This window comes from Crocuta crocuta, unplaced genomic scaffold, assembly GCF_008692635.1.
Source record: "Crocuta crocuta isolate KB4526 unplaced genomic scaffold, BGI_CrCroc_1.0 scaffold231, whole genome shotgun sequence".
In the NCBI taxonomy this organism is placed as follows: domain Eukaryota; kingdom Metazoa; phylum Chordata; class Mammalia; order Carnivora; family Hyaenidae; genus Crocuta; species Crocuta crocuta.
The window spans coordinates 8,013,583-8,029,622 of record NW_027528357.1 but is presented as its reverse complement, the minus strand read 5'-3'; the positions used below and the strand labels follow the sequence as shown (position 1 = coordinate 8,029,622).

The following is a 16,040-nucleotide window of genomic DNA, read 5'->3' as shown; positions in this document are numbered from 1 at the left end:
GTCATTCAACTCACGGTGAGTGCCTCCACAATATCGTAGATGGGGGGGTCTAGTAAGTGATGAAGCTGGGATTTCAAACCCAGTTCTGACTCTAGATCTAGTCAAACTGAGCAACCAAACAAATGCTCACATTTGCTGAATGCCAGGCAACATTCTAAGTACTGTGAGTGTACTAGCCAAGGTAATCAGAGCGAGCCAATGAGGTGGGGACTGGTATTGGAACTCACCTCTCTCCTCTGATTAAAAGTCACCAGTGGACTTTTACTTTATTGACAGTGAAATCTCTGATAAAAGATTTATGAGTTTATGTCACTTCCAAAAAAGTACTTTGCAAAATTCTTCTGAGAAATTTCAAAGTCCAGAAATTATGCCAACTTGCTACACAATGGGGTTCTTAAAAAATGGAAAGAGATCTGTTGGTTAAAACTGCCTTGAATTAAGCATAAAGTAATACACTGGGTACGATCTCCCCTTATTTCTGTCTCAAGGATCATAGTGAAATTATTAAAATCTACAACTCTTCTTGGAAAAAAATTCCCATTGACTCCTGAAAATACAGCGATTTGGAAACTGCCCTGATTTGGGGGGGAAAAAAGTCATCTTGCCAACAGAGTATAAGCGTGGATAGCTACATGTCTAGCGAGCATTATTTTAGGTAGGAATTTTTTTTTATAAAAGAGTAGAGGAAAAAGACACTTACATATTTGGTCTCTAACCTGAATTCCTAACCTCATTAATTTTAAAATATAATTTTTGAAAAATGGCCCAGAGCCCAAAATTGAGATTTTCACCTAATGGTGGCAAGGTATGAAAAATAAATTAATTTTTTCATAGAAACCATCTCAGGTACATTTATTTGATTCATGTTTGGTATAAGCAGCAGCAGCAGGAAGAAAGCACTTATAAATATCTATCCACTACACATGAATTGCACTAAGCTTTTATGGTGTGTGAAATAAAGTGTTTGGTTTTAAATAGAGAAGGAGAAAGAAAAAAAGAAAAACAAAAAGAAAACCGAATTAACTGTGAGTTTGCGTACAGCTGACATAATTAAGAATAGATAAAATGCATTAATAATCATTGTACCATACACCAGTCATATTGATGTCTTCCTAAAATATCTAAAACATATTATTTGGACACATAAATAAACCCAAAGGGAAAATTAGCTCTCTAGCAAAGTAATTTGACAACTGTCACCTCTTTTTATATTGAAAGTCATTTTTAAGTTATAATAAATTTAGATATATTGCCGCATTTTATCTCCTTGAGATCTTTGCAGATTAAAATCTGCTTAATCATCAAAAAGATGGTTCAGTATATTTATTTGGTAGCCACCTGGAGCATGAATATTTATGTCCTTTACCTTTCTTACCAGCACATAAAATTATAGAGCTGCTGGTGCAGAGAAGAATAGAAACCTAGACAGTAGAATATAGAGGGCCCAAGCCATGATGAAAGATTAAAAAGGACACGCAGGCTTTGTTTAAAAGGAGTATTTTCCAAGCATTGTAGCCAGAATGGATTGACCTGAGGTGGAGACAAAACACCCAGGTCGTATAAACCAGCCAGAAGGCAAGCATCAGATCTGAAATCAGATCAGACTCATAGCTATAAAGACATGTCAGATTCCTATTGTTAGAAGACCAAGTGGACAAATGGTGACATTAGCAACTTAGGTTTTCATAAAGACCAGCTGGTTCGTGCGTATTTATGCATTCTCTGCAATACTCCAAAGTCATTCACATGGGTGCCTCCACCAGCACGCGCAAATGCGGGGATCTGGCAAGTGGCAAAGTTAGAATGCAAACTCAGTTCTAATTCTGGGAGGCAGAATCTAAGACAAAAAGGAGAGGGGTGGGAATAGTATAAGGAGGAGGAGGAGGTGGAGCAGGAAGAGAAGGAAAAGAAGTAAAGAAAAGAAAGAATCTGATGAGGAAAAGAATATTTAGAAAAGAAAGTAAGGCAGCAAAGAAGAGGAAGAGAAAGAAGAAAAGAAAATCTTGTATACGTGCTAACTCATTTTACTTACAGTGTAGGCATTGGTATAACTCATGCCCCCCAATAGGCCCTTACCTTATTCAAAGAAAGATCCCAAACAACTATTATAATCAGAGAACCCTGGATGATTGGATTTCCCGCTGCCCTCCTCACCCCACCTCTTCCTTCTCTTCTTCCTCTCAAGCTCCACTGTACTAGCTTTGTGAAATATGCCAAGCAGAGTCCTACCTCAGGGCCTCTGTGTTAGTGGTATCCTTTCCCCAGAATGTACTCTCCCCTCCCCTGCCATCATAACAACATGACTTACTTAATATCTTCCTTCAGGTGTTTGTTCAAATGTCACCTGCACAAGGACTTTCTGTAACTCTTTTTTTTTTTAAATGTTTTATTTATTTCTGAGAGAGAGAGAGAGAGACAGCGTGAGCAGGGGAGGGTCAGAGAGAGAGGGAGATAGGGAGACACAGAATCCGAAACAGGCTCCAGGCTCCGAGCTGTCAGCACAGAGCCGGACGCAGGGCTTGAACCCATGAACCGTGAGATCATGACCCAAGCCGAAGTCGGAGGCTTAACCGACTGAGCCACCCAGGCGCCCCTGTAACTTTTAGTAACATAAACATCTTCTATTATTCTCTGCCCCTTATTATTTTTCTTTGTATCATTTATTACAGCATGACATTAAGCACATATTTGTATATTTGTTTATCTGCTCTCCTTGCCTTCTTGGGATGCAGTTGTGAGAACACGGACTTTGGCTATTTTATTCACTGGTGCACCTTTAGCATTTAGAATTAGCCTAAGCAGGTGGTAAGTGTCCAAGAAATAATTGTCGATGACTGAATGAATGATTGAATGAGTGAATGAATGAATGAATGAAGAGCCTTGCTTTAGACAATAAACTGAAGCACAGAGAGATTAGAAAGTTTATCCAAGTTACGTGGTGGGTCTTTTCCCGGTCTGGGCTGAGCAATTTTTGTGCCCATTTAGAACAACAACAGAAACTGCATTCAAATTTAAAAGTTCTAGTTTCCTTGTGTATACCCATGTGTTTGTTTTATTTTGGTTTGTTTTGCTGTTCTTCTCTTTAAAGTGAAGAGCCTGAAATCAAGTCCTCCATTAAGAGCAACCTCGGGCTGCACGTAGCCCCAGTTCCAGGAAAAGCTTCAGCTGAAGCCACCCTCGGAACCACCCTCGGATCAGCCGATCAAAAGAAATGTGGAACATTCCTGTGGTCTGAGTCAGGGCTGGGAACTGCAGGTAGTTACTCTGTACAAACTAGCCAATCACTCACCGCTTGCCTAAACCCCAGGTAGGCCCTTTGAGCTCACCTTATAATTGGTCATTTTCAAAGGATTCTCAAAGGTCATGATTGGGTCCCGCCAAAAGTAACAGACGCCTCACAGACACTGAATGGTCAAAACTATAACCACGGGTGTTGTTCAATTATGATTGGTGCGTATGTGATGATGCAAAACATACAACGTGTGCACTGTAACACCCCCATCCCTTACCCCATAAAAACTCTGCTCGCCACTGTTCGAGGCTTCTCCTTGCTGCCGCTGCACCGGTAGATGGGTGAGCCCCTGCTCGAGCTTGTAATAAAGACCCTTAATTACTTGCATCTGTGACGGCTCCTTAGGGGTCTCAGGGGACTCAGGATTCGGGCACAACAAAAGCATTGTTCTTTTGTTGTCTTGGCTTCATCTATATAATGATAATCTGTATAACAATAACGTTACTCTATTGTTACCTTTCTGGTATGTGTATTGGTGTGTAGATTGGAGATAGGAAATTAGACTAATTGGCTGGCTGAGATAATATTTTGACTCAATAATTTAATTGATTCAGATTCTTAGATTACTTAGCAAATCCAGTCAGAAAGATGGGCTATAAGAGCATTCAAGTTTTTCAAGAGTTAGTAAATACAGTGAAAAAAGTGGGGGGTATCCTGGTTCTTCAGATCTCAGGACCAGAAATACCTCACTCTGATTCCCAATTGCTGTAAGTAACATAAACTGAAACTCAGACATGATTTGTGAATACACAAGAGTGAGGGAGAACCCTAATTTTAATCTGACTGCATTTTTATTTCATTTTGGCCACCAGCTGAATAGGGGTTGTTGGGTAGGGGGTGTCAAGACAAAGATAAATTATGGCAAAATCCTGACATTTTGTACATCTGAATTTGTACACGTAAACACGTATACAACAGAATTCCTTTGAAATGTTGTATGATCTTTCTGAAGCAAGAGGGTGGGAGGCAGTGAGGATCCCTTGTAAAGAACACAGCGTGTTGAGAAATTGGACTGGAAAGCGTGTTCCCGTCACTCTGAGACACATTCTGCTTGTGGATCAGATGCATCCAGCTTCACCAAGTTAGAATCCCAGAACAGAAATGTGGACTAACCCTGCTAGATTCCCAGAAAATTCACATTGCTTTTTTTCCTCTCTACTTTGTTTTCTCTTCCTATGCCTAACATACTGAAGCCATTTTCCGGCCTTTCCCCAAGTAACCTCATATTATTATATATTTGCTTTAACTAGTCTGTGATGATCCATATTAAGGGAGGGGGGAAGCACGGGTATTTCAACTAGAAATTGAAATTAGGAATTTCTGTGAAATTCCCCTTTAGCTTGGAACCCGCCGCATCATGTCAGAGAAACTTGCATAGTGCATGAGCCAGAATGCCAGTCTCAGCAGAACTCTATAACCAGTAATGCAGTTTAACTCCATAGACTCAGATTTACTTCTATATAGGAAGTGAATCTATTAAGGTTAGAACATAAATCTTTGAATACAATAAATGTAAATACACTAATCTCACACAGCATATCTTTACCTTAATGTACGTTGAAAAGAAAATGAAATCAATACAAATTTTGTGGGAACTTAGTAACAAATATTCAAGTTTATTCTGGCATCATATTGTACCTATTAGCTATCCCCTGGGTGTAAACTGCTGGCTCATAATATCCAATCAACATATTTACCTCCTGCTATGGTTGCAATGTACTCAGGAGACAGAGAACAATTACAGGATAGGTTGCTGCCAGTATATCTGTCAATGTTTGGCGTTTTTCAAGTAGCTTCCAAAGAGCCTTCAGTTCTCGAAGTCACAGGGAGTAACAGCAGTGCTTTCCTGGCACCGCCCACAGGTTTGAGCTGCCCCAGGCATCTTTTCCAGTTGGTGCTGCAGCAAAGGGGGTAGGGGGTAGGTGTGACTGAAGGGTGTGCCCTCTGCTCTCATAGATAATGGAAAAGGAGTCTTGACACGTTGGGACCTGAAGGCAAAGACAGAACACCCAGCCTCTCCTACCTTGAGGATTCATGGAAATTACTTCGCCCAAAGAACACTGTAAAACCAGTTTATCCGGAAGGGAAGTAGGTTCCTTTTACGCTTGTTGTTGTTGTTGCTTTCCAATGTGGTGAAAGATGCTCAACCTGAGACTTACCTTCAAAGGTTTAGCTGCACAGGATAGCATTGTTAACTATAAGCCCAGGGTTGTCTTTTCATCTTGCATGACTGAAACTCTATCCCCATTAAATATCAACTCTCCATTTCCTCCCCACCCTCACCAGCCCAGGGCAATCACTAATCTGCTTGCTGATTAGTGGTTGCTTGGAGCTGACAGAATGGGGACATGGGATTGGCGGCCTAAAGGGTTTCCTTTTTGGGAACTGAAGGATGAAAATGTCCGGAACTAGTTGGTGTTGATGGTTGAACCACATTCTGAATGAATGACGCTGAACTGTACACTTTAAAAGGGCTTAAGTAGGGGGCTCCTGGCTGCCTCGGTAGGTAGAGCACTCCAGTTTTGATCGCAGGGTTGTATATTCAGGCCCCACGTTGGGCATAGAGATTACTTAAAAATAAATAAAATCATTAAAACGGCCTAAGTAGGTGACTTTATATTATGTGAATTTTACCATAATTAAAAGAAAAAAAACAATAAAGGGAAAACAAAAGTTCTGAGGCCTAAATCAATGGAATCAAATTAAGCAAACAGAACAGCAAGGCCTGCAGGATGCCTGGGTGGCTCAGTAGTTAAGCATCCCACTCCTGGTTTCCCTTCAGGTCATGATCTCCTGGTTGGGGAGTTCAAGCCCCACATCAGACTCTGCACTGACCATGTGAGGCCTGCTTGGGATCCTCTCCCTCCCTTTCTACCCTTCCCCTGTTCATGCATTATCTCCAAAAATAAATAAATTTATATATATATTAAGAAAAGAACAGCTAAACCTGCAAACTCAATTGAATACTATTTGCCTAAGTCACTGCCATCTTGTTTTCTGTCCACACAGCCAGCCCAAATCCTGACTAACATAAGAGCCATAGAGAAACTGTCTAGAGCTGGGGTTAACTCTTAAAAACATTTTTTAAAAATATTATCAATGTTCCTTGTAGATGATGAACACAAACTACAAATCAACCATAATTCCACTGTCTGGAAAGAAAGAATCTGTTCAGATCTTTTTTTTACACACAGAAGCATAAACTTTTCCCTAAAAAGATATTAGATATTTTAGTAAACTCAACTACCTGAATGCATTGCCTGTATACTTAACACTGACACATCTTTCACTACGTACAGGCAGCGTTCTGTTACTGCAAATACTCGGCGCCGGACAAGAAACACGCACTCAGGGAATCAGAAAAAAGGATTCCTTCTGCACAGGTGCTGTTGGCCCGTGGAGTCATCGCCAAAGGCTGAGCCCCGAACCTTGGCGTCAGCCTCCTTTTATGGCTGGGATTGTAGGGGTTGGAGAGGAAAAAACGAAAAAGGGGAGGGGGCCCTTATCAGTGGTGCTGTGCAGGCAGTTGGTGGATGCAGGAGGAAAGCAACGTTACAGAAGCCAAAAACATGCAAGGGGAGCACCTGGTCTCGGAGATCTGGTTGATCCCCTTTTTTCTCTGTCCTTAGCAGATTTCCTTCTCACTTTTGTCAGCTTCCTTCTCAGTTCTATGTGTGATAAATATATAGTAACTCATTTAATCATCCCAATAACCCATGAGGTTGGTATTGTTACCTTGCTTTCAAAGATGAGAAAACTCAGACAAAGACTGAGACTGCAAAAAGTCTGACTCTAGAGGCACCTGTTCTCAACCACTATGACCAAATCACTTCTGCTAGATGCTTGGAATTTACGGAATGTTTTGATATCAGAGACAAAAATTTGGTGGGGGGGGGGCGCCTGGGTGGCTTAGTCGGTTAAGCGTCCAACTTTCACTTAGGTCATGATCTCGCGGTTTGTGGGTTCGAGCCCCGCCTCGGGCTCTGTGCTGACTGCCAGCTCAGAGCCTGGAGCCTGTTTCGGAGTCTGTGACTCCCTGTCTCTCTGACCCTCCCCTGCTCACGCTGTCTCTCTCTCTCTCTCCTAGAAATAAATAAAACATTAAAAAAATTAAAAAAAAAAGAAACAAAAATTTGGGGTGCCCTGGTGGCTCAGCGGATTAAGCAACCAACTCTTGACTTTGACTCGCGGTCGTGGGTTCAAGCACCATATAGGGCTTCGTGCTGGCAGCACGGCCTCTGCTTGGGATTCTCTGTGTGTCTCTCTCTGCTCCTTCCCCACTCATTCTGTCTCTGTCTCTCTCAAAATAAGTAAACTTAAAAAAATTCAATGAGCATTCTTAAAGACAAATATTTAGACACAAAAATAATCACAATAAAAGTTCCTGAACTTGAAATCATGGCTCAAGTTACACTATAATTTAAAGCTTTTGATACAACTCATACGTTTTTGAAATGGTCAGCCTTACCTTTGTGGGAAAGCACACAGATTCACAGTCAGGGAAAAGATTCTCTGTGAAGTACACAGCACCATAATTTGGTTGTGAACAAACCTTGAAGGTCATATATTATGTAAGTGACAGAACAAAAATTGGAATATCACTTGCTCTTTTTTTTTAAATTCCTAATGTTTCCCCTTGACTACAAGCCTCCTGGTAAGAATGTTTTATTAGCATCTTATTTCTGAAACACCCTGCAATAACAACCACCTTCCAATACTTCTTTACCCAATAAAAATCGGATAGAGAGATACAGATGGATATCATCTGTAAAGCTGTGCCCCAAATAGTGATCTCCCCCCAAACAGCTTAATATGTAATTGATATTTACAATTTGATAATGACCCATTCCCTAAAATGGCCCCCAGTAATGAATGCAATGAACACAATGAAGGGATTATTGAGGATCTATTTTCATGCCAGTCTTAAGCACAATTTTGCAACATGATCACCTCGGAATCATTTTATCTCTAAATACAGCAAAGACAAGATATCAAGTTAACAGTTTCATTAAATCCTATATCTGCAGCTATTACTCTATACATTCAATTTTTGCTTATTTTAACCTGCCATGTTCCTTTAAAAGCAAAGTAATTCCTTTTTTTTAATAGCAAACTTAAAATCCTGTTAAAAATGCTACAAACCAAACCTCACTCCACATTAGACAGTTAACTGCTTCCTTATAAAAACATGAAAAAACAGTTTGTACATTTACATTAAAAATTCCAAGAATATCCACTGGAAAAAATTAAAGTTATTTTCACACTACACTAGCATAATTTTCCCCTTACACATACATATATGGAAAAGAAGACTATCTCATGTTAAAAAGTTTACATGAAACATAATAGGATGTTAAAAGGAAAAGCACCCTTTTCAAAGTCTAAGTCTGAAAATCTAGATTTGGCGGGGAGGCGATTAGAAAATGGGAAATGTGGCATCAAATAAAGATGGAGACCCACACTTAATTGAAGATGTCCTATCTCAGTGACCAGAGGGCTACATAAGGAAGAATGTATTCCCCATGAAGGCCAGGTTTGTTCCGCGCAGCCAGTTTGGGGCCATTCTGTAAATGCCTGAAGACTGCAGGCAGCACTTCCCTTGAGTCCATGCTCCAAATAAGGTGAGGGGTGGAGAAAGGGTTGGTGATAGTTCACCAAACTCAAATGGGAGCTGCCACTGGCCTGGGAAAAGAAGGAAAAGAGGGACCCTGGCCTAGGAAACTTTAAGTAGCAACTAATTTTGTCTTTACTACCACTCAGTGTCCCTTTATTGGCCTCTCTCCTTACCCTCGAAGGCCTGGGTTTTCATGTCACTGACTGTCCAAATACCCTACGTGGACTTGAACTCTAAGTTCCCTGTGTTCCCAAATGACCACTCGATCTTTTTCTTTCCTGTATTCAAATGTCTATTTCTTGTATTACTTAAAACATCTTTGTAAGAAAGCAAGCTCATAGATAGTAATTCATACTAAAGGGTGATTGACAGTTGGAGCATTTGCCACCTAAGTGTTATGGATCTCACTGGGTGAGAGATTACAGAAAGGGGATGGATGGGAGGCCTGGATTTCTTTGAAACACACCAATGTCAGTTTAAAACAGAGCAGTGAGGGGCACTTAGGTGGCTCAGTTGGTTAAGCGTCCAATTTTGGCTCATTCATGATCTCATGGTTTGTGGGTTCGAGCCCCGCGTTGGGCTCTCTGCTGACAGCTCAGAGACTGGAGCCTGCTTCAGATTCTGTCTCCCTCTCTCTCTGCCCCTCCCCTGCTCATGTTCTGTCTCAAAAATAAACACAGCATTTAAAAAATAATTTTAAAAAATGGCAGTGAGTGGGGAAGTGGCATTTTACAATCTCCAGGCTTGAATTAGAATACAGCAAAAAGGGATGGGTTTCAGGTCTTCAGTCTTAGGAAAGTCATACCCCACTCAGTCCCTTCAGTAACATCTGTGCCTCCATTCCAGCTCCCTTTACCCTCTAAATTCTGACCAACAGATCATAGTTTATTGGCTCTAAATTTTACAAATGTTGATTAATAGAAAAGGAAAATGGTGATAGAATCTTTTTTTAACCAGAATTAGGTTTTTAAAAGCATTCAGTATTGGCTCCAAGAAAAGCATTTCATCTCTGGAACCTTGCCAGCAGATCAGGGAGCCCTAGCTGGAATAGCCATTTGCCAGTTTGCCCTCGTGTGTGCAGCAGAGAGAAACTGTGAAGCAAGGCTACTGTTCTACCTAGTTCCCTCTTTCCTTCCCACTGACGCCAGAGAAGTTTAATTAGCTGCATACAATTAAAAAATTTTTTTACATTTCTTTATTTTTGAGAGAGAGAGAGAGAGAGAGAGAGTGAAAACGAAAGAGAGATAGTTTGGCAGAGGGACAGAGAGAGAGAGGCAGACAGAGAGAATCCCAAGCAGTCTCCATGCTGTCAGCCCAGAGCCTGATGAAGGGCTCAAATTCATCAACCGTGAAATCATGACCTGAGCCGAAATCAAGAGTTGGACACTTAACCAACTGGGCCACCCAGGCGCCCCTAGCTGTATACAATTTTAAAGAAATTATACAAATGTACATGAACTACTTCCTAATATGCTTAGTTGTGCAGCATTTAAGAACTAAGTATCATAGACTCTCCTTTTTTAGAACTTTAGATTTCTGGGGCGCCTGGGTGGCTCAGTTGGTTGAGTGTCTGACTTTGGCTCAGGTCAGGATCTCACAATCTCACAGTCCGTGGGTTCGAGCCCCGCATTGGGCTCTGTGCTGACAGCTCAGAGCCTGGAGCCTGCTTCAAATTCTGTGTCTCTTTCTCTCTCTGCCCCTCCCCTGCTCGGTCTCTGTCTGTCTCTCAAAATAAAATAAAGACATTAAAAATTAAAAAAAAAAAAGAACTTTAGACTTCTATTGTCAGACACATTAAGCCTTATATCATCATCTTCCCATTTGGTTTTCATTTTATTTTAAACGTTGCAATATATTGACTCATTGACTAACATATATGTATGTATGTATATATATATATATGTATGTATATATTTATGTGTGCACATGTGTGCATGTTTATCCTTATCCAAAAGTAGAACATTCCTGTGAAACCTTTCATAAGTTGAAATGACATAAAGCAAAGAAGCAATTACCATCATCTTTATGGAAAAATTTTTGAGTGTTCCCAGACCCAAAGTTTAACCTCTCTTAGGCTTTTCTGATTCCTTAGAACACATCTTACTAAATGATGTACCAAATAAATGGACATAAAGCAGAGATGCTCACAGACACAGTTCAAAGCGGAGGTGGCTTGATATTGAGATGCTGAGTGAAGTTCCCCGGGGAAGGAGCTTGGCGGGACCCTGTCTCTGCTCTAGGTACATGCTGCCTCTACAAGGTTCATTCCAAGACAAACAAGAAATGCTATTTTCCCTTTTTGCATATAAGCAAAATTCTTTTGCGGGTACTTTAGGTTTGCAAAAACAGGCAGTAATGCAGGTCTTTCGCGAAAGAGAAGTGGCGTAACATGAACTTTTGAAAAGCAGGGGATACCTCTCTCTCTCCATCTCTCTCCTATCTATCTATCTATCTATCTACCCTCTTTCTATAGTCAGTAGTCCTGAATCTCAGGGGAAAACATTAAGACTTGTGATTACCATCTCAATAGAAGATCTTTGGTGGGTTTTTTGTTAAAATACTGACAATAACTCTCCATGTAGTGAACATAGTTCTTTTCCTTGAGAATAAGGAAACTTAAATATATTCCTTATAATAATCCTTTTGCAAACCATAACACACACATTCAAAAGCATAAAAACAACACAGTTTTTCAGTCTACACTTTCCTGATATAGTTTAATATTGTGGCTATGTATTTTTTAAGACCTTATTAGGCCAATCAAGTAGCTAGAACTGCCTTTCATGATCTAGTTGCTAACCAGAAGGAAAATGAAATTCTAGTAGTCTTTGGAGCTACCAACTCATGGAACAAAATTTTTAAAGAGCTACAAACTGCAGTACAATTTACCATAACGTTTGATATAATCCCATTACACTTAAATCTGGAACAAGAACAGAATCTCTAGCCCAGATAGCTGCTGTATATTCATTCAAGGATAGCTTAGTTATCATTGGACTAATATTAACTCAACACATTTACTGGAAAGCTATATGTAAAGAATAGCAGGTCCTTTATAGACCTTAATTCCAATGTTACAGCATGCTTTTGCTAGCTGTCTATATACCTGGCAGTAAAGAAGGCAAAATATGTTTTAACATTTCAAACTTCTTGGAAACGATAAGCAACAAATTGCTATAAATCTACAAATCGGTAAATAGTACAATTCAAAATTTAGAAAAATTCATATATTTTTTCTAATATATATTAAAAACAAATATATATAAATTTTAGAAATAGNGAAATTCTAATATCTAGCTATCTATATATTAGAAAGTGAAACTGAACTTTATAATATCCCTTTCGGAAACTTCCAGCATGTGTGGCAAAAACCCAGCTCCTTGTACCACATTAACATCATCTCTTTGTGCATGTTTCTGCTAATGTAGTAAATTTGGCTCCCAAATTATTTAAAAAGTCAAGCCCATCGTCTTCCTGTTTTTCACTGCAGCACCCCACAGAACCAGTTGGGGAGCCCCTTCCTTCATAGTTATATGTAAGGACATAATCTGGAGACGGCACGTGGTCTTCATTCTGATTGCACAGATGCAATTTCTGTAAAATAAACAAAAAAAGGATTGTATTATTGTCTTTTTTAAAAAATATTTTTAAACATATAAACATAAAATGTATTTTTTATTTACCTTTTGTGTCTAATTTTTAACCAGTGTGTCCTCTAATGGAGTCCTATGTACAAAAAACGCACATGATTGGTCGATATCACAACCATACCATAAAGTCAGTATGTCTTACATTTCTAGTAGTCCATACAAATAAAAAAATGATATGTATATCATATCTACAGTTAAATTATCATTGAATGCTTAACTCTAAAGTTTCTATCTAGAGGTCAGGCTAGTCCACAAAATGGTGAGAGTATGCGTGGCGGCCTAGAATTTGACTTTGGATAACCATGGATATCCGAACAGTCTGGATTTTGAGTCACAGCTCTGGCTGCACCAACTACAAATGTGACTTTGAGCAGGTGGCTAAACATCTCTCAGTCTCACTTCTCACTCTCCTTACATCTAAAATGGGAATATACACAGTGACTCTCTCACAATAATGATGAAATAATAGTGCGTGAAAACTACTCTTATTTTGCCCAGCACATAGTAAATACTCAATAAACATGAACTAAAACCACTACTACATGCAGTTATAAAGTAGGCAAGAATTATCACGTGGGTTTCAGAATCAAATTCTTAAGATGACCAAAACATAACAAAATAGAGAGATGCACAAGACATTATAGTGATTTAAAAATAATCAACATAACTCAAATTGTAAAACCCAGGCCTTTGGAATGGAGAGGCCACGCATGCAGCCACATCCACCCTCACAGTCTGTTACTGGCCTGTCTGCCAGCTTGTCTAACTCCCGTGGCTCTTCCTCCTCATCTGGGTGCCCACTGCCTCTCAAAGCTTATTTCCTTGGCTTATGTTATCAAGTGTCTTTCTTCACGACCGTTTCAGCCTCACATCCCATTATGTGATGTGCACATTAAAGAACACCTCTCTCTCTGCCCCTCCCATTCTTAAGCTCCATTCTTTCCCAACCTGATCTCACATGAATACTGACTGTCTAGAAACAGAAAAGAGATTAACATTTGAATTTGATGGGAAAACATATGCTATGGACGCGGTAAGCTATAGCTGTGCCACAGAACGCTGCCTATTTGTAGTCCATTAAGGGCTTCTGGCACACTGTTACAATGGCACTGGTACACTCTGACAAAAAGAAAACTTAGTACCAGAAAGAGTATTCAATCCAGTGGTTCTCTACCCACGTGACACATGTGAATCGCCTGATGAGTTTTAAAAATAATAATAGTAGGGCTGCCTGGGTGGCTCAGTCAGTTAGATGTCTGACTTGGGCTCAGGTCATGATCTCCCCGTCTGTGAGCTGCAGCCCCACGTCAGGCTCTGTGCTTGGAACCTGCTTCAAATTCTGTGTCTCCCTCTCTCTGCCCCTCCTCTGCCCTCTCTCTCTCTCAAAAATAAATAAAAATATAAAATAATAATAATAATAACAATAATAATAATAAAAAGCCAAACTAATTAAATCCAAAACCTTCAAGGTGGAGCACAGGCATTAATAAGCTCCAGGGGGATTTTGATGTGCTGCCAGGCCTGAAAACCCATGATTTAATCCCTCCTTTCTTTTACATCCTTGCTATCCTCTGAATAAAAACGGTTTATATATGAACGATGCTTTTTATTAAATCTAGTTGATATAGCTCATATTATTTAATGTTCATCCTAGAATTGTGCACAGATGCCTTGTTTTCAGAGAGAGATGCAGATTCGATCGGGGGAGTTTTGTGATTGTAGGGAATAAGATTTTTTTTTCACATTCTTCTGTATTAAAATAGTTCATGAGGTAAACAACATCTAAAAGTGGCATGTGACTTTAGTGTGGATATTAGAAACTTCCAATTCTCATGAGATTTTAGAAATTAAAAGAAATATGACAGATGGAGTAAAATCTCTTTTATGTTAAATAATGTAACAAAATCAAAGGGCATGGGAAGGGGCAGTGCTGGGAATGACCAGGGAGTGAAAGAGAAAAGATACATAGGTAAAAGCAACTTCTGAAACCCTATGTTAATTTCAATTTCCTTTGTTCAACACTTGGATATTTAAATTGTAGAGTCAAAACACTGAGGGAAACTCACTTCACCAAGGCGGGGCTGGGTGAAATTATGCCACTCGGAGTAGGAATATCTGCAGTTGTCCATCTCCACGTGTCCTCCCCTGCAGGAATCCAGGGTGTGATGGTGCCCGGTGCCCCGGCACGATTCTAGGGTCTGGTGTCCGCCTTTCACCATTTCAATGGTCTCCTGCCCTCCATTTTTCACTCCGGATCCCATGGTGCCACAAAAGCCTTGGCCAGAGTTATTGACTGTCTGGGTCATAAACCCATTGGTAGAACACTGAAATAAAATAAGACCATTTGTATCGGGAAGAAATGGGTCCTAAGTCATAAGAAGGAAAGGGAGAGAGAATTTTATTCAACCTTTTATTGATTCATCCATTCATTAAGAGACATTTGTATTTTCTAATTATGTGCTCAGTCTAGGGATACAAGGATGTGCGTGATCCCTCAGTGGCTCCAAAAAGCTCTTATTCCAGGGAGGCAGAAAATTGGATGATTCCTTTAGGAATATATATGTAGGTGAATGCAGAACGCTATAGGAACACAGAGGAAGTGCATTAAAAGAAGAAACCACCAGCTGCAGGAAGGTCTATAGGCAAAGGCAACAGAGCGCTTTGGGGGTGTTCAGCTTCAGCCTGTTGAGAATGGCTGCCACATAGGGTTCAGGGTAAGAGAGGAAGTGGAGAGGTTATAAAAGGCCAGAGAAAATAAAGGTCCATATGCCATGCTAAAAAATATAGACTATCATTAAGATTATAGAGACTCAAAGAAGGATTTTTTTTTTTTAATTTTTAATGTTTGATTTATTTCAGAGAGAGAGAGAAACAGAGTGAGAAGGAGAGGGTCAGAGAGAGAGGGAGACAGAATCCAAAACAGGCTTCAGGCTCTGAGCTAGCTGTCAGCACAGAGCCTGATGCGGGGATCAAACCCACGAACCATGAGATCATGACCTGAGCTCACATCGGACACTTAATGGACTGAGCCACCCAGACACCCCAAATAAGGGTTTTAATAACAGGTAAGCTACATATTTTTAAAAATCACTCTAAACAATAATATAAAAGACAAGAAGACAACAAGTTGAATGTCATGGATATCAGAGAGGTCAGTGAACCATTCTAGGTGAAACATGATAAGGATCTAAGCCAAAGAAGAAGCAATGATGGCTCAAAGTGGCTCTGCTATGCAACTATAGATGGTATAATTCCCTGAAGCAGGGGTGAAAGATGTGCTTGTGGGTAAGAAGAGGGGGAACAATACAATTTGGAGCATGGTAAGTTTAAGAAACCTTTGGATGTCCACAATGCGTATATGAATATGGGGGTCTGGAGCTCAGGTTGGGGAGCTGAGGTGGCGCTACAATTCCAGAAGTCACCACCATATAGATGCTAGTTGAAGCCACAGGGATAAATTATAACACCCAGGAAAAATGGCAGA

At 40.0% G+C, this 16,040-nt stretch overlaps 1 protein-coding gene across 2 annotated transcripts in view; it reads right to left on the bottom strand.

Moving 5' to 3' along the window:
* Window positions 1-8,179: 8,179 nt before the first annotated feature.
* DSC3 (desmocollin 3) overlaps window positions 8,180-16,040 on the bottom strand; it is a 50,668-nt gene continuing 42,807 nt past the window's right edge. The window contains exons 15-17 of one of the 2 annotated variants that reach the window (XM_077753844.1): window positions 14,623-14,880; window positions 12,590-12,632; window positions 12,414-12,500 (exon numbers count right to left, since the gene is read on the bottom strand). In XM_077753844.1, the coding sequence (XP_077609970.1) occupies window positions 12,606-12,632; window positions 14,623-14,880 (285 nt within the window). In that variant the 3' untranslated portion in view covers window positions 12,414-12,500; window positions 12,590-12,605. Of the gene's footprint in view, window positions 12,501-12,589; window positions 12,633-14,622; window positions 14,881-16,040 lie in introns of both variants that reach the window. The other variant, XM_077753843.1, reaches the window with a different exon arrangement.